Below are 11,741 nucleotides of genomic sequence, written 5' to 3'. Positions count from 1 at the left end.
AGTAGCAAGTGGAAGTAGCAAGTAAGGGGAGGGACTTTGGGTAGTTCTTGCCTGGATTCATCTGAGTGGAAAAAAAAAAAATCACTTCCACATACATGAGACAGAGTCTGTCAAGTGGTTCGAAGTTGCTGGCTGGCTGGAGATTTCCTTTTGTCTCCTGATGTTGTTTTGTGGCTGATGAAATTCTCCCTGGGATTCACTCTTTTTCAACAGCTTTGTGCTCTCTGCACTTAATCTCAATGTGGTTAAAGAGCCAGAAGGGGAGAGGCTGCAGGTATAGCAAGAGAAGAGCACAGAGAAAGGAGATAAACAAAGAAAAAGGAAAGCAGAGAAGAGAAATTTTAAAGGGGGAGGGGGAGTGAGGGGGGTGTTGAGAGAGTGTGACACAAAGAAAATTGAGAACTCATGTGAATGTGGAAGCATTTTTCCAATCAGATTGTCTGCAATATTAACCAAAAACAAGGGCAGCAAGATAGAGACACTGGGTCACTTCTATTCCAGGGGGCGAGCTGCACAGTCTAATAATTTTTCTCTCCATTTTGAACAAATGACCTCTTGTCATGAAATCTATGGTGCGAAGCAATCCCTGGTAAATGGCAGCATTGCTCCCGTGGCGATGGTGGGAGTTGATTCTATTGCTTAGGAAGAGATACGGCTTCCCTATCATTGTGTTTAAGGCAGTTTTCAGAGCACTGGCATTCTTGGCTGCTCTGTTTTCCGAGGGATTCCATTTGCCCGTCATCTCACACTCAACCAACCATCCTGTGTGTTTCACTTCTTCTTCAGGTGAAATACCACCACATTGGTGAGCACCAAAATGGTCAGAGTGCAGAGTTGTAATGGATACTTCACTAGAGTGAATAAGAGGAGAAGGGTCGACCTGGTCCTGTTATTGCTGAGAAGTTATCCTGGTATCGCCTTGTATGGAACCAGGATGTTTCACAGTGCCTCCTTCAAGTGCCTGGGAAAGCACTTTCATTTATTTTTGAGCTAAATTCAGGAGATTTTGCTAAACATTGACATCAATGCTTCATGGCTTTTAAGACACTCTATTGCTAAAGCTATTTAGCAGCAGTAACTTATGGGCAGAGTTATTGCTGTCATGTCAACTTGTGGTACAAAACTCAGATGATCAGCCCTTCTTGAATTGTTGAAATTTATGAAAAAATAAATAAACATGAGACATTGGCCACGTTAAGGAGTCAGGGAAACCCCTGAGGAACGTCTGTGGATGTTTTCAAATGCTAACCTGAGGATTGCCCTGGGCTTTGGGTATTTTTTTTAAGTAGTCTTTTTTTTTTTTTTTTAATTCCAGAAGAGGGAAGTAATATTTTTTCTCAAAATAAAACCTTGACAAGGTATAAACATGGCAAATAGCACAGTCATGGAAAACACAACCCACAATCTAAAAATAGCCTAGGCAAACTCATTTTTTGTTAGGGATACCATGCAGAGGCAGCTCCACTCTATTTCAAAGAAGGGTTCCCATCAGATATGGAAACACTAACCCTGCCTCACTAGCTGCCAATCTCTTCTCAGTTGTGACACATACTTTGCAAACAACAAATGAGGGTCTCCTTTCTCAAACAGGAATGCCGGTGTCTCCTAGAATCTGGGTCATACCTCCTTTAGTTCTTCCTCCCACATGGCCACACTACCCTAGTCTCCCCTACCCACTCACTATCAGAGAAAAGACCCTCAGCTGTTATGCCTACCTTCCTTCTAAAGGTCAAACCATTCAATACCTGGAAACTGTTACCCTCTCCCACCCCGCACTGTACATAAGCATCACATATGTTCTTTCTACAAATTGGTTTACAGGTGCCATTTAATCAGTTCAGATTTGGAAGCTACATCTTCAAGGGTCCAAGAGAACTCACTCCCTCCCCATATTCCGCCCTTTACACATTTTCTTATAAGACATACAGCTTAATCAATTAACAAACTAAGTAGCTTATATACTGGCAATATATTACAGATGGGTTTATGTCAGAGTAATAGATCACATGAAATGGACCATGTGGTACCCCAGTGCGTGATGTCTTGGGAGAGCCCTGAGGACACCGACAGTAGCATCTCTAAGTACGTGGTGCTGTGTGAATACAGACACATGCGGATCTGTATCTACATCCATCTGACTAGGCCAATAGGAGCAGGTAGATGCAAGATAGAGACACACACACATGCTGGATGGGGCCACTGCACACCTTGTCATGCCATTTGAAAGGGCAGCTACAGGTCACTGGTTCTGCAGCCATTAAAATTACACTTTATGGAGAAGGCTTCTCTAATTGTGTTTGATTTGCTTTCTGTAGTCAAAGCATCATTGGAAGAATACCAAAGCAAGAGCAACTAGGAGTTAAATATACATTTGGCTTAGCTGCAATACAGAACTCTGGAGAAGAAGCAGGCTGAAAGATGTGTTTCAATTTTAGACTCGGATTCTCTCCCTTGCCACGTTCTTGTCGTTGTGTGTCTGCGTTTGCGTGTGTGCGTGAGTGTCTGCGTGTGTGTTCCATCACATCATCTCCTGAAGAACGCTGGGTTTCGCAGGCAGGCGGCTAGTCACCTGCAACAACCCAGGGGTCCTGCCGAGGCTTCCAGGCTGCTGTCAGTGTCAGATGCCAGGGTCTGGTCGGTGGACATGGAGGAGATGTCATTGACGGATGAGGAAGGAGGGAGGCTCTCACTGCTGTTCACGGCTGCACCTGTGCTAAGAAAACGAAGACCAACATGACTAAACCTGGAACTAGACTCAGCTGGATGTCACTCAGCAGACAAGTGTGTGCACAGACGATAAGGCAGTGCTCCCCAACCTTTTTGGCACGAGGGACCGGTTTCATGGAAGACAGTTCTTCCACAGAGCAATAAGGGGGGATGGTTTGGGGATGATTCACATGCCTTACCTTTACTGTGCATTTTATTTCTATTATTAGTACATCAGCTCCACCTGAGATCATCAAGCATTATTAGATCCTGAAGGCTGGGGACCCTAGATAGGGGATGTCTGCTCCATCATTCATTTGACGAGTCCTCATAGAACCACTAATACAGAGCACTACATTAGACTGTGAACATGAGTATAACAACACAGTGTCCCTGGTCACAAGTTATTCAAGGGTTAATGCAGTCATTCAAAATTGGGAAAGGAGTACATCAAGGCTGAATATTGTCACCCTGCTTATTTAACTTATAATATCCGGAGTACATCATGAGAAACGCTGGGCTGGAAGAAGCACAAGCTGGAATCGGTGTTGCTGGGAGAAATATCAACAACCTCAGACATGCAGATGACACCACCCTTAGGGCAGAAAGTGAGGAGAAACTAAAGAGCCTCCTAATGAAGGTGAAAGAGGAGAGTGAACAAGCTGGCTTAAAAGTCAACATTCAAACAATGAAAATCATGGCATCTGGTCCCATCATTTCATGGCAAATAGATGGGGAAAGAATGGAAACAGTGACAGACTTTATTTTTTGGGTCCCAAAGTCACTGCAGATGGTGACTGCAGCATGAAAATAAAGGACACTTGCCCCTTGGAAGAAAAACGATGGCCAACCTAGACAGCATATTAAAAAGGAGAGACATTACTTTGTCCACAGAGATCTGTCTAGTCAAAGCTATGGTTTTTCCAGTAGTCATGTATGGTGGTAAGAGGTGGACCATAAAGAAGGCTGAGCACCGAATAATTGATGCTTTTGAACTGTGGTGCTGGAGAAGACTCTTGAGAGTCCCTTGGACTGCAAGGAGATCACACCAGTCCATCCTAAAGGAAATCAACCCTGAATATTCATTGGAAGGACTGATGCTGAAGCTGAAGCTCCATTACTTTGCCACCTGATGGGAAGAACTGACTCATTGGAAAAGACCCTGATGCTGGGAAAGATTGAGGGCAGGAGGAGAAGGGGACGACAGAGGATGAGATGGTTGGATGGCATCACTGACATGAGCTCGAGCAAACTCTGGGAGATTGTGAAGGACAGGGAAGCCTGGTGTGCTACAGGCCTTGGTGTTGCAAAGAGTGGGACATGACTAGTGACTAAATAACAATGCAGTAACTGTCAAATTCTGCTCTACCCTAGAAATCACCTGTAATGCTTCTAAAAGAAAAAAAAAAAAAAAAACTCCACTAAACACCCCATTCACCCTTCACACCTCCCATATTGTAACGCATCTGGCCTTGGGTAGAGTCAAGGCATTTGCATTTTTCAAAAGCACTCTGGAGACTGATGTTAAAGGCTGAAGACCACTATTCTATGAAGAGGGCAAATAAGTGAACACCTTTAAAGTAATCACCTGAACCTGGATGGTTTCGATTCAGGAAGGTGTTTATTTGTTTGTTTGCTTTCCTGCATAAGGCAGTAGGTGAGATTTTAGTCACTGACCAGGGATCAAACCCACACTCCAGGAACTGGAATCACAGAGTCTTAACCAGAGTCTTAACCACTGGACTGCCAGGGAAGTCCCTCAGGCAACTTTTAAAACAAACACATATAAGCCTCTTATCCCAGAAATATAGGCTGAGGTAATTCCCAGAGATCAGAATTACTTTGAGGCTACAGTTATAAGAAAAGAAGGTATATTAAGTAAATATTATTTTACCATCATTAATTTGACATCAAACTTAAAATCCATATAGGAAAATCCAGGTAGGACTGTGGATGAAAGTTACCATAGACCAAAAAAAGAACAGAAGTCAGAACCACAGTCAGCCTCTTGAGTGTGTTTACTTTTCATCAGGCTTGCTTACCTGGGAATCTCCAAATAAGAACTACAAAAAATTTTTAATTGATCTGCTATGTAGGAATACAAAGATTTTGAAACTCTGAGGAGAAACCTGCTCATGGTAATCACTCAATAAATACTTACTGAGCTACAGTAGTTTTAAGAACCACACAGGGGAGATTGTAAAACTGAAGTAAACCAGAGCACCCCGAAAAGTCCAATCACTTTTTCTCTTTATAGAGCCTTTATATTCAAGCGATAACGGGTGGTGACATGCATGTTTTGTGAAATAGTTCACTATTAAAAATATATGAAGTATAAGCATCTAATAAAGTGAGATATATTTGGTGAAAATCATGTATCCCTGTGAATAAGTCACGTAGTATTATCAAATACATCTAATAAGTTAGGGAAAAAATCTAATGAAGTGGAGAACTTAATACAATCTCCTTGTTCCTGGAATAGGTAGGTGATTAAAATGTGACAGTAACTGGAGAGGATACACACACTTAAACTAAGACAAATTATATGGATCCTTTTAAAACTGTTCTTTGCTGATTATAACCATATTTATGCAAATTATGAGAAATGTAAAAAATATAGGAAAAAAGACAGCAATATGCACTGATCCTCAAATTAATGATAAGAACTATTAAACTTTTGATATATTACTTTCTAGTCTTTTTGCTAGGAAGTCTCTCTAAGTATAATCATTTCATATATATCCTTTTGTATCCTGTATTTTCTTATCCAAAAAACCTATGCAATATTTCATGTTCTTTAAACTCTTAAAAATATCAGTACCCACTAATCTTAAATGTCTCTATATTTTTAAATCTGTCTTTTTAACATCTTCGTGTAAATACTTTTACTCTTATTATCATAAAAATATATAATGTAAAGTTCAGCTCAGTCGCTCAGTCATGTCTGACTTTTTGCAACCCCATGGACTGCAGCATGCCAGGCCTCCCTGTCCATCACCAACTCCCGGAGCTTGCTCAAACTCATGGCCATCAGGTCGGTGATGCCATCCAACCATCTCATCCTCTGTCTTCCCCTTCTTCTGCCTTCAGTTTGCCCAGCATCAGGGCTTTTCCAATGAGTCAGGACTTCGCATCAGGTGGCAATACTTTGGCCACCTAACGTGTGCTTAGTCGCTCAGTAAGCACACAAGTAATGTAAAGTTATCTGGCTTCAATTCATTCCAGCTTTATTTGATTATATCCTTTACAGATATGGTGCAGAGCTACTTCATTTCCTCTTGTGACATATACTAGTAGATTTCAGAGGCCAGCAGACAACCCTTGATTAAACATCCCAACTGCCTAGCTCTGTTTTTTTCCCTTTGATTTTAGATTATATTATACCAAATCCTCATATTGTTTCATTAGCTATGGTCTCTAATAATTGAGCAGTACTGCGATGGGCTTCTCAGAAACATCTTAAATTTTTCCACAGCATTATTAAAGGGTAGAGATTAAAACTAGATGCAGGATTTTAATAAAGGCTTGATCAAATTATGGGCTGAAAGAGTGAGATTACTGTCTATTCATCTCCTGAATGATATATTCTTATACTATGGATGGTTTTCAAATCACAGTACTAGAGTTTAGATTTAGTTTTAATTTGAAATATAAAATATTGCCTATATACCTTTTGTAACAGCTTCACTGAGACATAATTCACAAATCTAATTTGTATAATTCAATTTTTTTAGGTTATTCACATAGTTATGCAATCATTACAACAATCAGTTTTGTAGAGTTTTCATCACCACAAAAGGAAATCCTATCATCTGTTTCTTACTACCCAACCCTAGGCCATGACTAACTTACTTTCTGTCTTTATAAAACTGTCTGTTCTGAACATATCAGATAAATGGAATCATACAATATGTGTCTTTTGTGACTAGTTTCTTTCACACAGCTTAATATTTTCAAAAGATTCATTTGTATCAATACTTCACTTCTTTTTATGACAACAATATTCTGCTGTACGACTATATCCCTTTTGTTTATCTATTTATTAGATAATATCATATGATATTTGTCTTTCTCTGACTTACTCCACTTAGTATGATAATCTCCAGGTCCATCCATGTTGCTGCAAAGTGCATTATTTCATTCTTTTCAATGGCTGAGTAACCTTCCGTTGTATATGTGTACGTAGATCTTCATGCAGCCATCTGCAGATGGATCTTTATGCTGCTTCCTGTCTTGGCTATTGTGGACAGTGCTGCACTGAGCACTGGCATGCATGTATCCTTTCAAACCATGTTTTTCTCTGGATATATGCCCAGGATTGGGACTGCTAGATCTTATGGTAGCTGTATTTTTAGTTCGTAAGGAGCCTCCATACTATTCTCCATAGTAGTTGTACCAATTTACATTCCCACCAACAGTGTAGGAGGGTTCCCTTTAACCCATAACCTCACCAGCACTTACTGTTTGTAGGCTTTTTTATGATGGCCACTCTGGTATGAGGTGATATCTCATTGTAGTTTTGATTTTCATTTCTCAGAATCTTTATCAACCGTATTTCTAGGGTTCCATAAATTGTTGTTGCTGACTCTGTATAGCACAAATGCATTAAAAAAAGGTTCCTAACAGTCCCTCTACAAAATCGCCGTTACATTCTCACGTTGTATGTAAAGAGTTTCTCTATATAGTGCTATGGGGGGATGGGAATCTTGTGTACTGTCTAGCAGCATGCTGCGGTGGTTTTAGTGGCTTTGAGAGTCAGTTATTAGCATTTCTTTCCAATTTTGCCTTCATAGATGACATATCAGTAGCTTGAAATTGATCACAGAATATTTACACAATCCGTTCAGTTCAGTTCAGTTGCTCAGTCATGTCCGATTCTTTGCGACCCCATGAATTGCAGCACGCCAGGCCTCCCTGTCCATAGAAATTAGTAATTGCTACAATCAGTCCATCTTTTTTAAAGAGATGATTGCATGCATGCATGCTCATTTGCTCAGACATGTTCAACTCTTTGTGGCCCCATGGACTGTATGTAGCCAGCCAGACTCCTCTGTCTATGGAACTCTCCAGGCAAGAATACTGGAGTGGGCAGCCATTCCCTTCTCCAGGGGATCTTCCTGACTCAGGGATCAAACCCTATTGTTATTAAAAATTAAACCCCACACTGTAATTTAAAAAAAAAAACTTTTGCTTCTGTATGATTTTTTCTATTGCACTATACTATATGCCTTCTCAACTGTAGCCATCTCTGGCTTTACTGAATGATCCTCTCAAGTCTGTTTTTTATGTAGACAACAAATAAATTTTTAAACCATAAAAACAAACAAAATTAGAAGGTTCCAGACAAATATTTTGGCTTAAAGTTGTTAGTTTACTGCCAAACAGTTTGGGACAATATGTTAAAAGTCGAATTGAACTGAATTGAACTTATCATTGCCCAGGATATCCTAGCAATGTGATAAACACCCCTCTTCCTATATTGCTTTCAGAGAAACCAGTAAAATACATACTTTTTTTATAAAACTTTTTTGTTAGTAAAGCATCATAAATTTTTGTCAATAAATGTGTCATTTAAATTAACTGAAAATACTAATAAAGTTACAGATAAAAAATACTAGTTACTGTCAAAATTACCTGAAAAAAAATTAGGTTTTATGGAAAGACATAATAACCTCAGATATGCAGATGACACCACCCTTATGGCAGAAAGTGAAGAAGAACTAAAGAGACTCTTGATGAAAGTGAAAAGGAGAGTGAAAGAGCTGGCTTAAAACTCAACATTCAAAAAATAAAGATTATGGCATCTGGCCCCATCACTTCACGGCAAATAGATGGGGAAACAATAAAAACAATGACAGACTTTATTTTCTTGAGCTCCAAAATCATTGCAGATGGTGACTGCAGCCATGAAATTAAAAGACACTTGCTCCTTGGAAGAAAAGCTATGACCAACCTAGACAGCACATTAAAAAGCAGAGACATTACTTTACCAACAAATGTCCATCTAGTCAAAGCTATGTTTTTTCCAGTAGTCATGTGTGGATGTGAGAGTTGGACTATAAAGAAAGCTGAGCACCGAAGAATTGATACTTTTAAATTGTGGTGTTGGAGAAGACTCTTGAGAGTCCCTTGGACTGAAAGGAGATCAAACCAGTCAATCCTAAAGGAAATCAACCCTGAATATTCATTGGAAGGACTGATGCTGAAGCTGACTCTCCAATACTTTGGCCACCTGATGAGAAGAACTGACTCATTGGAAAAGACCCTGATTCTGGGCAAGATTGAAGGCAGGAGGAGAAGGGGATGACAGAGGATGCGATGGCTGGATGGCATCACCGACTCAATGCACATGAGTCTGCGCAAGCTCCGGGAGTTGGTGATGGACAGGGAACCCTGGTATACTGCAGCCCATGGAGTCCCAAAGGATCAGACATGACTGAGTGACTGAACTGAGCTGAACTTACAAAAATTTACCAGCTAAAAGTTGCGTGTGTATCTGTGCATGCACACTCAGTCCCTCAGTTGTGTCTGACTCTTTGCAACCTCATGGACTATAGCCCACCAGGTTCCTCTGTCCATGGGATTTTCCAGGCAAGAATACTGGAGTGGGTTGCCATTCCTTTCTCCGGGGAACCTTCCCAACCCAGGGATCAAACCCACATCTCCTGCATCTCCTGCACCGGCAGGCAGATTCCTTACCACTTAGCCACCTGGGAAACCTAGAAGTTATCTAGCCAAAGGCATTCATGGTCTCAAAGGAAAATATTGTTCTGCTTTTCTAAATAAAATTATTTTCCTGACCCATCCAAACATAAAAAGAGACACAACGTATTATGAGAACCACTAGAATTTTTTTTAGTCACTGAGACGTATTCCTTCTCTGTATTCATGGCTATCAGCTTCAGTTGGTTTAGGGGCTGATGTTTTTAAATAGAAAAAGTTATTGGGATAGATCTGTAAATAATTGGGAGGAACACACTCCCATAAGATGTCGAGGAGAAGGAGGGGCTATATATTAAAATCACTGGGAAAGCTTTATCTTCCATTTAGAGATTCTAAGAAATCTCTACCCATCTTGATGCTAAGCATCCCTAGCCCAGTGAGTCATTGTCACTTCCGGGAGGTTTACTTCTCAGGCCACAGGGTGGTGAACAGATTGAGAGTCTTTGTATTAGATGACCTTCTGGTTTGTTCTTGCTCTAACATTCTATAGTAAATGCTTTTAGAGGAAAATTAATTTCTATTCATGGGCTGTTATTCCCTCAGCAGTCTTTACAAATCAATTCAGAAAGCAAGCACTCATGCTATTCTTGAAAATAAATCACTATGCAAGTGAAATCAGGTAGTAGAAGGGAATACAATTATTTATTTAGAAGTGTATCTGGGGTTTAGATTTATTTCTTATTGATACACAACAATTCCATCAGTAAATTTCAAGCTTCTGTATTATTCTGCAAATGCACATTTAACTTTCTATTTACATTTTAAAAGCATCACTAAAACATGAGTTTGGGTATTAGAACAATTTTGTCACTGAAAAACTGCATTAACTTATTCCCTTGCTGCTGGGTTTCTAGTGTTGCCATGACTGAATATTAAGGGAGTCTAAGTCGTAATATTATTTCATCTCAGCTATTTACAAAATAAAATGTGATATGCAACATTCCTGAGAAAAGGTGATTATAATGAGGAATGCAATAAGGCTGAATCTTCAAAAGTTTTCTAAGTAATAGCTTTCTCTTTCCAGCATAGTTTACTGCAAATGTGTGTGTGCGTGTGTTAATTGCTCAGTCATGTCTGACACTTTGCAACCCCATGAACTGTAGTCCATTAGTCCAACTGAACTCCTCAGTCCATGGATTTTCCAGGCGAGAATACCAGAGTGGCTGTATATATATATACACCATGCACATACACACACACACACACACGCACACACACGCACAGTGGTATGCCAATAAAAATTTATCAATTGGCTCTTCAGGAGGGTTAAGAATGCCTTGATTTGTAGAGTCAGCCAATTTCTATGTCTTAAATCCTGCATGGTGGATTTCAAGCTACAATATGAGGTCAAAAAACTCAGATGTACTCAAGTGGCTCGTTGCTCCAGCACATGGCTGTCTTATGTCTCTGCATAATGCACAGAAATATATCAAACACAGGGACTTCCCTGGTGGTCCAGTGGTTGAGGATCCACCTGCCGATGCAGGGACACAGGTTCAATCCCTGGTCCAGGAAGACTCCACATGCCTCAGAGCAACTAAGCCCATGTGCCACAACTACTGAGCACTCATGCCACAGTCAGTGAAGCCCATGCACCCTAGAATCCATGCTGCACAAGAGAAGCCACCTCAGTGAGAGTCCCATGCACCGCAACTGGAGAGTAGTCCCCCACTCACTGCAGCTAGAGAAAGCCCATGGGCAGCAGTGAAGACCCACTGGGCAAAAAAATAAATAATAGCTAGCTAAATAAATAAAAGAATAAAAAATACCAAACACAAATATATCATATAATATGTATCACACATATGATTTCTCAAAATCAAACCAGGAATATTTTCCTTTAAAATCATGTAGTGAAAGATTGAATCCACAATCATTTTAACCATAAATTGCTTAAGCCAGGCCACTATAGTTTAGAGCAGGTGTAGAAGGTAGATAATTTAGTATTGTTACAGGTAGTTGGAATGGGTAAAAAATATTTTGGCCTTCTCATGTGCACAAAGAGCCTAAGGGGAATGTTTTATGATTAATTGCTAGCACACTAAACTAACCGCTAAGTCACTTCAGTCATGTCCGACCCTCAGTGACCCCATGGACTGCAGCCTTCCAAGCTCCTCCGTCCATGAGGTTTTCCAGGCAAGAGTACTGGAGTGGGCTGCCATTGCCTTCTCCGACACTAAACTAAACGGGCATGCAAAAAATTTCAGGAATATATATGTCCCAAAGTGAATAAATCAAAAAACCACATGAAAGCATGGCAAAGCTTTGTCTGAAGCAGGAGTAAATGCCAGAAGCAACATTTGTGTATTTGA

At 40.2% G+C, this 11,741-nt stretch overlaps 1 protein-coding gene across 11 annotated transcripts in view; it reads right to left on the bottom strand.

The window, feature by feature from the left end:
- Positions 1-1,810: 1,810 nt before the first annotated feature.
- Positions 1,811-11,741, bottom strand: part of MAPK10 (mitogen-activated protein kinase 10) — a 626,159-nt gene continuing 616,228 nt past the window's right edge. For 10 of the 11 annotated variants that reach the window (XM_025289763.3, XM_025289759.3, XM_044945682.2 and 7 more), the window contains one exon: positions 1,811-2,708. In XM_025289763.3, the coding sequence (XP_025145548.1) occupies positions 2,566-2,708 (143 nt within the window). In that variant the 3' untranslated portion in view covers positions 1,811-2,565. Of the gene's footprint in view, positions 2,714-11,741 lie in introns of all 11 variants that reach the window. The other variant, XM_025289771.3, reaches the window with a different exon arrangement.

The sequence above is a fragment of the Bubalus bubalis genome, chromosome 7 (assembly GCF_019923935.1).
Source record: "Bubalus bubalis isolate 160015118507 breed Murrah chromosome 7, NDDB_SH_1, whole genome shotgun sequence".
Lineage (NCBI taxonomy): Eukaryota > Metazoa > Chordata > Mammalia > Artiodactyla > Bovidae > Bubalus > Bubalus bubalis.
This window is presented reverse-complemented; position numbering and strand designations above follow the sequence as displayed.